The following is a 14,529-nucleotide window of genomic DNA, read 5'->3' on the forward strand; positions in this document are numbered from 1 at the left end:
CTGTGGCACGTCACAGGAAATGACGTAGCTCAGTCATTTGGCGGCAGATACAGAAGCAGCAACAACAATGGACCGGAAAAAAACGCTCCAAGGCTTGGCTTCACTTTTACTAAGAAATACGACGAGGAAACGGCTATCTGCAATTATTGCCAGGCTTCACTTTCCTGTAAGGGGAGTAGTACAACAAACATGTTGAAACATGTTCAGGCCGTACATAACCTGAAGGTTAGAGAAACCTGTCGTGTCTTCGACACGTGGAGAAGCAGCGACAGAGATGACGAAGCACGCCCCTCTTCCTCTGCTTCAACCTGCAGTCCCAGTGATAGTGCCGGTGAGTAACTAATGTTGAGTGACCAGGGCAGTGTTTGCTCTGTAGCACAGAGCGTTAACCCATTTACCATAGCGAGGTATAACGCAGAGCACAGCAAGATGAGTGAGCAGGAGAGTAACAACATTACTCGCAAGATAACCGTGCTGCCACACACATGATTTGTACAATTTCAGAATGTGCTTGTTCTATTTTTAAACAAAGAAACAATCTGAGGTTGTGTTTATTTTTAAGTTATCGTGCCGTGATTTTACCGGTCCGGCCCACTTGGGAGTACATTTTTCTCCATGTAATCCCCCATCTAAAATGAGTTTGACACCCATGCCATAGGCCAGGGGTCGGCAACCTTTACCACTCAAAGAGTCATTTTGACCAGTTTCACATATTAAAGAAAACAATGGGAGCCACAAAACTCTTTTGATATTTAAAATGAAATAACACTGCATACAAAGTTTTTTTTTGCTTTGTGCTATGTATAAACCAGGGGTTTCAAACACGCAGCCCGCATCTTAATATGAAAATTTAATGTTAGTGCGGACCACAAGTTTTATATGAATGGCGCTTGACAGCGTTATACTTGCCAACCCTCCCGATTTTACCGGGAGATCCCCGAAATGTAAGTCTACTTTTCTCTCGAATGTCTGCTGATTTTCACCCTAAGAACAATTACAGCGCCCTCACAACCAGCATTGACAACGTGCCAATCCAGGTACATGTTGTATGCAGCTTCTGCTTGCACACGTATGTGACAGCAAGGCATAGTTGGTCCACAGCCATACAGGTCACACTGACAGTGGCGATATAAACAACTTTAACACTCTTACTAATATACGCCACACTGTGAACCCACACCAAACAAGAATGACAAACACATTTCGGGAGAACATCCGCACTGTAACACAACATAAACACAACAGAACAAATACCCAGAATCCCATGCATCCCTAACTCTTCCGGGCTACATTATACACCCCCGCTACCACCAAACACCGCCCCCCCCCACACATCAACCCCCCTCTCCCTCCCTTTGTGCGTCGGTTGAGGTGGGCGGGGTTTAGTGGTAGCGGGGGTGTATAATGTAGCCCGGAAGAGTTAGGGATGCATGGGATGCTGGGTATTTGTTCTGTTGTGTTTATGTTGTGTTACAGTGCGGATGTTCTCCCAAAATGTGTTTGTCATTCTTGTTTGGTGTGGGTTCACAGTGTGGCGTATATTAGTAAGAGTGTTAAAGTTTATATTGCCACAGTCAGTGTGACCTGTATGGCTGTAGACCAAGTACGTCTTGCTGTCACATACGTGTGCAAGCAGAAGCTGCATACAACATGCACCTGGACTGGAACGTTGGTACTGTTGGCTGTAGAGGGCACTAAATGCTGTGTCATCACAGTATCCCTTTATTATGGTATACAGGGTGAAAACCAAAGAATAATTGCCCCGGGAGATTTCAGGGAGAGGCACTGAAATCCGGAAGTCTCCCGGGTAAATCGGGAGGGTCGGCAAGTATGCAGTTGAGCCGCATCAGAGTGGTCAAAGAGCCGCATGCGGCTCTGGAGCCGCGGGTTGCCGACCCCTGCCATAGGCTCTACCCGGGGGCAACTGTGGCTACAAATGTAGCTTACCACTTTCAATGTGTGAATGTGGAGTAAATGAATGATGGGTTCTTAGCTCACTTGTAAAGCGCTTTGTGTGTCTAAAAAGCACTATATCCATTTGACCTATTATCATCATTAGGGATGTCCGATAATGGCTTTTTGCCGATATCCGATATTGTCCAACTCTTTAATTACCGATACCGATATCAACTGATACCGATATCAACCGATACGATATATACAGTCGTGGAATTAACACATCATTATGCCTAATTTGGACAACCAGGTATGGTGAAGATAAGGTCCTTTTTTTAAAAATTTATAAAATAAAATAGGATAGATAAATTAAAAACATTTTCTTGAATAAAAAATAAGGTAAAACAAAATAAAAACAGTTACATAGAAACTAGTAATTAATGAAAATTAGTAAAATTAACTGTTAAAGGTTAGTACTATTAGTGGACCAGCAGCATGTACAATCATGTGTGCTTACGGACTGTATCCCTTGCAGACTGTATTGATATGTAATGTAGGAACCAGAATATTAATAACAGAAAGAAACAACCCTTTTGTGTGGATGAGTGTAAATCGGGGAGAGAGGTTTTTTGGGTCGGTGCACTAATTGTAAGTGTATCTTGTGTTTTTTATGTTGATTTAATTAAAAAATTAAAAAGTAAAAAAAAAATAAGTAAAAAAAAAAGATACAGATAATAAAAAAAACGATACCAATATTTTCCGATATTACATTTTAAAGCGTTTATCGGCGGATAATATCGTCAGGCCGATATTATCGGACATCTCTAATCATCATTCATTATTATACCAAATGTGTTTCATTATACATTTGAGAATCAACACAAGGTGGCCCTTACCCTTGCCCATGACCCGGGTGAACTGTCCGGCAATGTCGCCATCTGGGATGGGTGTTGCCGATGAGTCTCCATCACAGGGAGGCGTGTTTTGGGAATGGAAGCCCTCCGGAGCCGCTTCTTTATCCGCCGCCGACTTTGTGGCTTCTGAAGGAGAACTGAGCGGGTCCTGGGGGGTCTGTGTTGCGCTCTGTGTGCTATACGCTTTGATGGGTGTGATGATGATTTGCTGCAACTCCTGCAGGGCATTACGCAGGTTTCCTCCTTCCAAAATGTCCTGCAAAATATCTGGAGATTAGTCGGCCATGACGGTCCAAGATAAATATGTACAACCCAACCAGCAATAGCCCCTGCCAACAAGCAAGGGATTTCCTTACACCAAATTAGGTGTCACATGATTGCTACTTAGTGAACAGTGTGGTTCTTGTGTTTTGTTTTGTTTTGTTTTCAAGCAGGGAAAGTGTGACTTACCTTTTCCAGAGACTTGAGCACACTCTGCCTCTCACGCAGTTTTTGGATGCTCAAGGCAATTTTATGGCGTGCTCCCTTAGTGACGTTCTAAAAGGAAATTGATACCAAGAGTTTATAAAAAAAGCAAATGTAGTTTCTTGTGTGAACACTTATAAATTTTAACATAACAGTTTAATTAAATCCAAGGGGCAACGACCAAATCAAGCAACTCTTAGGGTGTGACGGGCTCGCTACGACTGATGGGTGCGTTGTTTAATTTCACGCCTTATTTGCAGGTGATGTATTGTCAAGTTTAAGGACGCTGGTGTTTACCATAAATGAGAAAAGAGGAATAGAGTGGAACCTAAAGGTCAAACACATTCCCTTCAGAGACGATTTTGCTTAAATTTTGAAACAAGTTAGCCAAGAGGAAATAATGGAGATAGTAAATAATCGGTTTCGGAGTCAAACTGTCACCATTGTAAAACCTTGAAATGACCCATCAGTACTAAACACAGATTATATATACATTTTTCTTACTGAACTAATTATGTGGACTTTTGTCTGACAAAAAAAGGGTCGTAATGTCTGTATTTGTGTGTGTGTGCACGCGCGCGCACAACCATATAACAGCGTATTGGCGATTACCCTCGAATATATGGCTTCACCGCAGTTTGTACTATATTCTTACATGTTTGGCAAAATTCCCTCTTCAATTTGGTATGAAATTAATATGTAGACTTAAACATATCATATATGTATATACTAAATGAATACAATATGTAAACTCAAATATGTATAGGCTATATATATATATTTATATACATATATATATATATATATATACATACACATACATACATACACAGTCATGGCCAAATATATTGGCACCCCTGCATTTCTGTCAGATTGATTGATTGATTGATTGAGACTTTTATTAGTAGGTTGCACAGTGAAGTACATATTCCGTACAATTGACCACTAAATGGTAACACCCGAATAAGTTTTTCAACTTGTTTAAGTCGGGGTCCACTTAAATTGATTCATGATACAGATATATAATATCATATATACTATCATCATAATACAGTCATCACACAAGATAATCACAATTAATTATTTACATTATTTACAATCAGGGGTGTGGCGGGGGGGGGGTTAGGATATGGACATCAAGTAGTGGAGAGAGAGAGAGAGAGAGAGAGAGAGAGAGAGAGAGAGAGAGAGAGAGAGAGAGAGAGAGATCAGAAGGCATAAGAAAAAGTATCTGCATTTGATTGTTTACATTTGATTGTTAGCAATCCGGGGAGGGTGTTAGTTTAGGGTTGTAGCTGCCTGGAGGTGAACTTTTATTGCGGTTTTGAAGGAGGATAGAGATGCCCTTTCTTTTACACCTGTTGGGAGCGCATTCCACATTGATGTGGCATAGAAAGAGAATGAGTTAAGACCTTTGTTAGTTCGGAATCTGGGTTTAACGTGGTTAGTGGAGCTCCCCCTGGTGTTGTGGTTATGGCGGTCATTTACATTAAGGAAGTAGTTTGACATGTACTTCGGTATCAGGGAGGTGTAGCGGATTTTATAGACTAGGCTCAGTGCTAGTTGTTTAACTCTGTCCTCCACCTTGAGCCAGCCCACTTTAGAGAAGTGGGTAGGAGTGAGGTGGGATCTGGGGTGGAGGTCTAGCAGTAACCTGACTAGCTTGTTCTGAGATGATTGGAGTTTAGATTTGAGGGTTTTGGAGGTGCTAGGGTACCAGGAGGTGCATGCGTAATCGAAAAAGGGTTGAACGAGAGTTCCCGCCAGAATCCTCAAGGTGCTTTTGTTGACCAGAGAGGAGATTCTGTAGAGAAATCTCGTTCGTTGGTTAACCTTTTTGATTACCTTGGTTGCCATTTTATCACAGGAAAGGTTAGCCTCTAGAATGGAACCTAGGTAGGTGACCTCATCTTTCCTGGTGAAAGCAATGTCACCCACTTTTATGGTGAAGTCATTGACTTTCTTGAGGTTGATGTGGGACCGAAACAGGATGGATTCTGTTTTACCCAAGTGTATGGATAGCTTGTTGTCAGCGAGCCAGGTGCAAGTTCTACAGAGCTCAGCACTGAGGATTTTCTACACCTGTGACTTGTCCTTGCCGGATACCAGCAAGGCAGAGTCATCCGCAAACAAAAACAATTCACAGTCGCATGCCGATGACATGTCGTTTATGTATATTAGGAACAGTAAAGGTCCCAATATACTGCCTTGAGGGACTCCACAGCTCACCGAGAGGGGGGGGGGGGGACACGGTGCCGTTCACCTCTACCACCTGAACCAGATAATGCACCACTTCTCCCAGAAAATTGTTGAAATTACAAATGCTTTGGTATTCACATGTTAATTTATTTTGTACAATTTAATTTGTATTTTGAACAACACAAAAAATAAAAAATAAAAAAAGCCAAATATTATTTTACACAGAACTCCAAAAATGGACTGGACAAAATGATTGGCACCCTCAACTTAATATGTGGTAGCACACCGTTTGGAAAAAAATAACTGAAATAAAATCGCTTCCTTTACCATCAAAGAGTTTCTTACACCTTGCTACTGTAATCTTGGACCACTCTTCTTTTGCAAACTGCATTAGTTCTCTCACATTTGAAGGGTGCCTTCTCCCAACTGCTGTTTTTAGATCTCTCCACAGACTTCTCCCACCCCCACCAAGGACTGTTTTCACTGCTGGACTCTAGAAAAAGGTTCCGCAGCTTCCGTAGCAGGACCTCTAGGTTCTGTAACAGCTTCTTCCCTCAGGCCATTAGACTCTTGAACGCATCAAAATAATACCCTCAAATCCCCCCCAAAACGGATTAACTCGCTGGAATATAAAGACAATGTAACATACATCCATAAACGTGGATGCATATGAAAAAGTGCAATATATTTATCTGTACAGCAATCTATTTATTTATATCTACACATTATTGCTCTTCTATCCTGCACTACCATGAGCTAATGCAACAAACTTTTGTTCTATCTGTACTGTAAAGTTCAAATTTGAATGACAATAAAAAAGAAGTCTAAGATGTTCTATAGGGTTTAGATCTGGACTCATTGATGGCCACTTCAGAACTCTCCATCGCTTTGTCTTAAGTCATCTCTGTGTGCTTTTTGAAGGACTCTTTGGGTCGTTGTCCTGCTGGAAGACCCATGACCTCTGACGGAGATCCAGCTTTCTGACACCGGGCCCTACATTATGCCCCAAAATTCTTTGGTAGTCCTCAGAGTTCATGATGCCGTGCACACAGTCAAGGCATCCGGTACCAGAAGCAGCAAAGCAACCCCAAAACATCAGTAGACCTCCACCATGTTTGACAGTAGGGATGATGTTCTTTTCTTTGAAGGCCTCATTTTGTTTTCTGTAAACAGTGTGATTAGATTTTGATTTGAAACTTTTATTAGTGGATTGCACAGTACAGTACATATTCCGTACAATTGACCACGAAATGGTAACACCCGAATAAGTTTTTCAACTTGTTTAAATCGGGGTCCACGTTAATCAATTCATGGTAATGATGTGCTTTACCAAAAATCTCCACTTTAGTCTAATCTTGTCTACAGGACGTTCTCCCAGAAGGATTTTGGCTTCCTCAGGTAAGTTTTTGCAAACTCCAGTCTTACTTTTTTATGTCTCTGTGTCAGCAGCGGGGTCCTCCTGGGTCTCCTACCATAGCGTCCCTTTTCATTGATATGGCTACGGATAGTGGGAGCTGAACACTGTTGTACCCTGTGTCTGCAAGTCAGCTTGAATTTGTTTGGAAGTGGATCGAGGTTCTTTATCCACAATTCTAACAATCCTTCGTTGCAGTCTTTAATCAATTTTTCTCTTCTGTCCACGTCCAGGGAGGTTAGCTACAGTGCCATGGGCTTTAAACTTCTTGACGACATTTCGCACAGTGGACACAGGAACATTTAGATTTCTGGAGATGGACTTGTAGCCTTGAGATTGCCCATGCATTTCCACGATCTTGGTTTTTAAATCTTCTGAGAGTTCTTCGCTCTTCTTTCTTTTCTCCATGCTCAGCGTGATACACACAACACAAAGGTCAAGTCAACTTTTCTCCATTTAAACTGGCTGCAAGTGTGATTTCTATATTGCCAGCACCTGCTACAGGTGAGTTTAATTACAAATTCAAGGAGCATAACATGCGTAGAATACAACTATTTCTTACAATTTTGAAAAGGTGCCAATATTTTGGTCAAACAAAATAAATAAACATTAGATTACCAAAGCATTTGTAATTTCAACAGTTTTCTGGGAGAAGTTGTGCATTATCTGACAGAAATGCAGCAGTGCCAATAATTTTGGCCATAACTGTACATAGTTACGGTACCGTACTTAACATGCAGTCGGCTTTTGGACCCCGGCCAAATTTTTGGAGCCCAAAGCGGACCCCCATTCAAAAAGTTTGGACACCCCTACAAGCGATATTCCTGCACAATTATTTGCACTTAGAAATACTTCTTTGAGTATGTATGTATATATATGTATATATATATATTTATATATGTGTATGTGTGTGTATACAGTATATATATATATATATATATATGTATGTATCTGTTTATATTTTATTTTATTTCTGATTATTATTATTAATGTATTATTATTATTATTTTTCTTCTGTTTATTTAATCGATGTATTTGTAGATATTACTTTGTTTTTGTTGTTGTTTCTTTCTTTTTTTTGGGGGGGGGGTGGTATGGGTGGGATATACACAAAAATATTTTGACATTTAGGGCAGACAATAGATATTGGATTTATGTGAATATGATGTAATGGATATGAATGTCTGATGCTGGATGTCAATAAAAATAAAATGAAAAAAAAAAAAGAAATACTTGTTTGTTGTAAAAAAAAAATATGATTACAACATTTTAGCATTATGTGTGTGTTCAATTATGTCTTTATCCTAAACATTCCTGCCACTTCATTTTACACACTATGGCATTTTTACCCAGCTTTTTTGGGGGGGGCATATAATGCAATAATATTGTACCGTGGCTTTAATACCGTGATAATATCGTACTGTGAGATTTTGATAGCGTTACATCCCAAACATGCACCCTTCACTGTTACCATTTCTAATAAAAAGTAGCGTATAGTTCTAACCTTATATCTGACAGTAGACTCGATTTCAAAACGCTGTAAACTACAAAATGGCTGTTGGGGAGAAGATGCAGGCATGTAAATAAGACCACCCACAAAACGGCATCAGAAAGCGGTTTGAAGATAGTCTGTAAAACATCATCTATGCAAAATCTTGACCAAAAACACCATTGCATGTTATGTAGACCACAAATGTAGAAAAACATCATAATAGGCTTTAAGTTAGACAGCACCAACATCAGACATACGCAGTACAATAAGATACTCGGATATAGTAATAAAAAATAAAAAAATGGAGACCCAGGTTGCTGCATGACCTCATCTCAGGACAGATTAAGAATAAAGCCACCATAATACAGAAGTTCAAGTGCATAATGAGGAAGGACAAGTGCTCAAGTGCAAATTGTTGTATAAAATAAGTGTGCTGAAGGAAGAAAATACTCATCTCCCTTGGTCTAGTAAGTAAAAGTTCTGCTATTATTGCACTTAGCCCTATTGCACAAGTAATTAGCATTAACAGATGTGTTTACGAATGGAAAATTGCACCTAAAACATACATAACTGTATCTATGTATGGAATAATGAATAATGAATAATGCACAAAATATAAACACATAACCTTTAAAATAGAAATCTATAGAAATCCCTTGGAAAAAATGGCGTGTACATCTAGTTGTATTATTTATCTGTGCTCTTGTCCTCGACGATGATGTATCACGTACAACGCGTCAGATATGTCAGCCAAAAAATAAGCCGACAAGCTAGAAAAAATAACTTAAAAAAACTTAAGTCTTTGGAGAGGTTTTTTGCAAAGGGAAGAAAACCAGGGCTCCCACTAATACCACAAAATGGTAAGTTGTATTTTTCATGCACTTACTTTTGCTGTATTTATCTGCCACATGTTGAAAGGCCGGTCTGTGAAAATAATGCGCATATTAAACTGGTTCCTTGTTCAAAAAAGGTTGGGGACACCTGATATAGACAACAAGGGCGTGTTTTGAATGTACCATAATTACGTAATGTAAGTCATTACTTTTTCCTTACACTTTGAATTCAGAGCCTTACAAAATGTGCGGCTAATTTATGTATTTTTCTTCACTGACGGCCATAATGCGAATAGTTAAGAAACAACAAAAAAAACAAGCAAAGACACTGAATAGGTGTGTTAATATTGTTTGTGATATGGCGCCATCTTTTGGACGAGTTTGTTGCGGTTGCTGTAGTGCTGCATTGACCCTCTGTTTAGACTGAGCAGGGATTGCCTTAAACTGCAAAGATACCTGTGGCGGTGAAGGCGTGGCTATAGGCGTGGTCACCCTGACATCAAGTAATTTGCATAATCTGCTATCTATCCATCAATCTACTTCCGCTTATCCGAGGTCGGGTCGCGGGGGCAGCAGCTTAAGCAGGGAAGCCCAGACTTCCCTCTCCCCAGCTACAGTACTTCGCCTAGCTCCTCCCGGGGGATCCCGAGGCGTTCCCAGGCCAGCCGGGAGAGATAGTCTTCCCAACGTGTCCTGGGTCTTCCCCGTGGCCTCCTACCGGTCGGCCGTGCCCGAAACACTTCCCTAGGGAGGCGTTCGGGTGGCATCCTGACCAGATGCCCGAACCACCTTATCTAGCTCCTCTCCATGTGGAGGAGCAGCGGCTTTACTTTGAGCTCCTCCCGGATGACAGAGCTTCTCACCCTATCTCTAAGGGAGAGCCCCGCCACCCGGCAGAGGAAGCTCATTTCGGCCGCTTGTACCCGTGATCTTGTCCTTTGGGTCATAACCCAAAGCTCATGACCATAGGTGAAGATGGGAACGCAGATCGGCCGGTAAATTGATAGCTTTGCCTTCCGGCTCAGCTCCTTCTTCACCACAACGGATCGTTACAGCGTCCGCATTACTGAAGACGCCGCACCGATCCGCCTGTCGATCTCACCATCTACTCTTCCCTCACTCGTGAACAAGATTTCGAGGTACTTGAACTCCTCCACTTGGGGCAAGATCTCCGCCCCAACCCGGAGATGGCACTCCACCCTTTTCCGGGCGAGAACCATGGACTCGGACTTGGAGGTGCTGATTCCCATCCCAGTCGCTTCACATTCGGCTGCGAACCGATCCAGTGAGAGCTGAAGATCTTGGCCAGATGAAGCCATCAGGACCACATCATCTGCAAAAAGCAGAGACCTAAGCCTGCAGCCACCAAACCAGGTACCCTGCGCCTAGAAATTCTGTCCATAAAAGTTATGAACAGAATCAGTGACAAAGGGCAGCCTTGGTGGAGTCCAACCCTCACTGGAAACGGGTTATACAGGGAGCGGACCGCCACAATTAGACAGTCCGTTACCCCATACTCTCTGAGCACTCCCCCACAGGACTTCCCGGGGTACACGGTCGAATGCCTTCTCCAAGTCCACAAAGCACATGTAGACTGGTTGGGCAAACTCCCATGCACCCTCAAGGACCCTGCCGAGAGTTTAGAGCTGGTCCACAGTTCCACGACCAGGACGAAAACCACACTGTTCCTCCTGAATCCGAGGTTTGACTATCCGGCGTAGCCTCCTCTCCAGTACACCTGAATAGACCTTACCGGGAAGGCTGATCTGCTATGATGTGTATCTATTTTTCTTTATAAATGCTCAAAAATTGTTTACATACATTAAAAAACAAATCTGTAATAATTGATTAGTATTAATATATATTTGTTATCGTTTTTCCATATTTTCGATTTTTGTACAATTTTGTTGAGTGTTTTTCCAGACTTTGAATTACTTTTTTTATTTATTTTTTTAATTAAAAACAACTATCAACAAATCTAGCATCTTTTTCTGGTGTTATTATCAAATGTCCCTGTGTTTAGAGACTCTTAACTTCGGTCCCTCGATGTCCCTGACTAAAGAAGCTAGCTGCAGCGAACGTGACGTGACATTTGCTTGGCACTGTTGCTCGAGTTGTACTTTCTCTTCTTAAAAGCCGCCGCTGTCCTCTTATTATTTGCACATTGTGTAGATGGCTGTCCGCGGGTATATCTGCAATAAATATAAAAATTACGTTCACATTGCAGACATGCTGACAACAATGGCGTGCGTTTTGTTTACATCCGGTTTCGGGAGCGTGGTTTTCGGTGATAAAGCCTTTTTTCGGTGGTCAAGTTTACAATACATAATTTTTCAATAGTGCGCAAATAATAGGCTGTAATATATATATATATGCATATATAAATTCATACTGTAACAACCAGCTAATGTTAATGTTGTTGTGGTTTGGACTTCAGTGTTTCCCACACATTCATTTATTTGTGGCGGCCCGACACGAAAGAATTACATTCGTCACAAATTTTAAAAAAATATATATATATATATTTTATTTTATTTTTTTTGTTTTTGTTTTTGTCCTGTCCAGCTTCTCAGGCAACTCATATAGTTGATGTAGATGCCCATATAGGCTGTTCAGATTTACTTTACAAAAGAGAAGTGTAGGATACTTCTCTTGTTGCCTTATTTGTATTTGACCACTACTGTTTTCTGTTTATTTGTTACTGACTGTGGCAGGACACCTCTGCCTCTGTTTCACTTTATGTTGCTGGTAAATAATATGGTTGTAGTAGTAGGCTAAAGTTAAATTATTTAGTATGCACTAATTAAAGGGGCAGAGCTTTAAGAGACATTTTAGCTTTTATATTTTATAAGATATATTTTTTTGTAAGAACCACAACTAAAAAATATATTTCAGTGAATAACTTATTGTTCAAATCTGTATATAAATATGTACATAAAGTGTTGTAATTATATTGTAAAATGGATGGATGGATGGACGTTTAAAACAAAACTGTTATTATTAATTAGTAAGTATACATTTTTTGAGCCTTTTTAGAGAAAATCATATCATTGTAGTAAATTATGCAAATTACTCGATGATGTCCTGGTGACCACGCCCATAGCCACGCCCCCACCGCCACAGGTATCTTGGCAGTTTATGGGAAACACTGGACTTGATGTCAGTTTTTCCCATGTTTGCAACCACACCGTCCGTGCCGGAAAGGGGATTGGCAGAGAATGAGGAAGGGTTGTTGTTGTTTGTCCGGGGAAGAATGGACTCACGAGGCGAAATTGTTTGCACGGGAGGTAAATCTTGTGGGTAATGTGCCGTTTGTTATCATAAAATTGGTAATAAAAGTTAAAAATAGCACCTGACTCTGGGGGCTACAATATATTATATTACTTTAATGTATTCTATACCTATTTTCAAGGTGTGGCGGTAATAAAAAATGTCGTGGAGGTGCCTGACATTTAATTACATTAAGGGGAAACCCTGCTGAGCTTTCGACCGGAAGTAACAGTGTAGTTCCGTCTTCTAGCCGTCCATACCGTTCCTACTTGTACGTATTCTTCATTCATCACTCTAAGCAACGTTTGTACGTTTTACATTATAATAAAAAAAACAATTCTCACTTACTAAACTGTACCATGTGTGATGTCTGCAGCGTGTTTTCATGCATATTTGTACACGCTATCGTAATGTAATGAAGCTAGCGTCGTGAGCATTCGCTAATATGCTACACGTTTACGAGTGTCTATGTTAGTATAAATAACTTACAATGGCATTCTTATTGTATTGTTTCAGTTTCGTAACTTCACCAAAACATCACAGTGGACTTATTAAATTAGTCTGTTTAGCTGATTGGAGAGCGAGCTTCCCTAGCTCTTGGGTCCACGGCGATGACTTTTGTTTTGTTTGATCAGCTGTTTTACTGACATGTTACAGACACCGTTTGAAAACAATGAAGGTAAATAAACATTTACAAAATCTTGCATTGCATTTCATGCGTCTTGCATGTAAACAAACTATCACCCGACAGCTCGATGCCCGTGACTGCATATCCATTTAACAAAATAACATTAACTGAATCACTACCCTATTTGATTTCTGTTGTGTTATCATATGTACTCTGGAACATTTGTCTAAAAAATACACAGGAGGGGAGACGTAGAAATACCTTTCCTGACAAAATATCATTGACTCTGACTTTCTGGTTTCTGTTTGTTACAAAATAAAATACAAATAATATCAGGAAAATACTTCAACAGTAAATACTAAACAAGTAAAATACATTTTAAATATATCAAACAATCCTTTGACGAGGTGGTCACTGCAAACTTGTGCATTATTCGACTCTGCTCCCTTGTACTGCTTTTGTCCTCGTCTTTTGTAAAATCTTGCACTTTTCCGCCCTTTTTGATTAGATCTCAAAGAATTTGGAAGAAACGTCTATTCTTTTCGCGATAGGAATAGGTCGTACAGCCGAAAACAACGAAAGTATAGGGGCATTTTTCTTCGAGTGAGGCTAAATGGCGCCTAGTTCCCATTGAGAACAGACGCTGCTTGACCACCACGCTTACTCAATGAGCCAGAGGTCATTGAAATCCAAACAATATACGGAAAAAAAAATGTTCCCCTAAAATTTAGTGGGTGCGACTGCGCTCTATAGTCAAACAGTAATAGTAAAATAGGGTAGATCAAAATCATCAGGGGTCCACTTTAAGTCACAAGATTTGCATCATAGAGTGACGGTAAGGATGATAACAGTTAGAATTTTGATGTTTGTGTATCCTGTAACAAATTTTGCAAACCTGTGATTCCAGGTGATGCTCTGTAAGAATCATCATCTCGTCATAAGCCATTTGGGAGAAAAGCGATGCATATTTGTGAAGACGAAGACTTTTCAACCACGCAGGAACGTCTTAGAACAAAAGAGAAACAAATGGGAAAGTTGTTTAAAATCCCTGCAGCTTCAAAACAAGATCCAAATGTCAAATGTGCGCGGCAGAAAGTGTCAAACATGGCTCAGGTGGAGAACTCTGACCTTTCATGCCACTGCCCTCCTCCTGGAAGGTGTTGCGTGCGGAGCTCTGCTCTTCAGTCTGCTCGCTGCCCGAGGAGGCCACACTGCTCTGAGGGGACAAGGGCGCGTGATCTGATGGGAGGAAGCTTTGCCGGCTCCCGGTGTCATCCTGGCTGCCCCACTCGGAGCCACAAGCCTGGGGACTGGAAGGGATGAGGGCCATGGACTTCTTCAGAGGGCTGGGCTGCATCTGCCCACCAAGACCTGGGAATGTGGAGAGGTCTGTAAAACACAAGGCATGCATGTGTTTG

At 40.9% G+C, this 14,529-nt stretch overlaps 1 protein-coding gene across 2 annotated transcripts in view; it reads right to left on the minus strand.

The window, feature by feature from the left end:
- The window catches only part of LOC133658201 (protein Smaug homolog 2), a 43,581-nt gene that overhangs the window by 14,979 nt on the left and 14,073 nt on the right, over positions 1 to 14,529 (minus strand). Inside the window, exons 4-7 of one of the 2 annotated variants that reach the window (XM_062059941.1) lie at positions 14,240 to 14,482; positions 14,007 to 14,116; positions 3,261 to 3,347; positions 2,793 to 3,066 (exon numbers count right to left, since the gene is read on the minus strand). In XM_062059941.1, the coding sequence (XP_061915925.1) occupies positions 2,793 to 3,066; positions 3,261 to 3,347; positions 14,007 to 14,116; positions 14,240 to 14,482 (714 nt within the window). Of the gene's footprint in view, positions 1 to 2,792; positions 3,067 to 3,260; positions 3,348 to 14,006; positions 14,117 to 14,239; positions 14,501 to 14,529 lie in introns of both variants that reach the window. The other variant, XM_062059940.1, reaches the window with a different exon arrangement.

The sequence above is a fragment of the Entelurus aequoreus genome, linkage group LG10 (genome assembly GCF_033978785.1).
Source record: "Entelurus aequoreus isolate RoL-2023_Sb linkage group LG10, RoL_Eaeq_v1.1, whole genome shotgun sequence".
In the NCBI taxonomy this organism is placed as follows: domain Eukaryota; kingdom Metazoa; phylum Chordata; class Actinopteri; order Syngnathiformes; family Syngnathidae; genus Entelurus; species Entelurus aequoreus.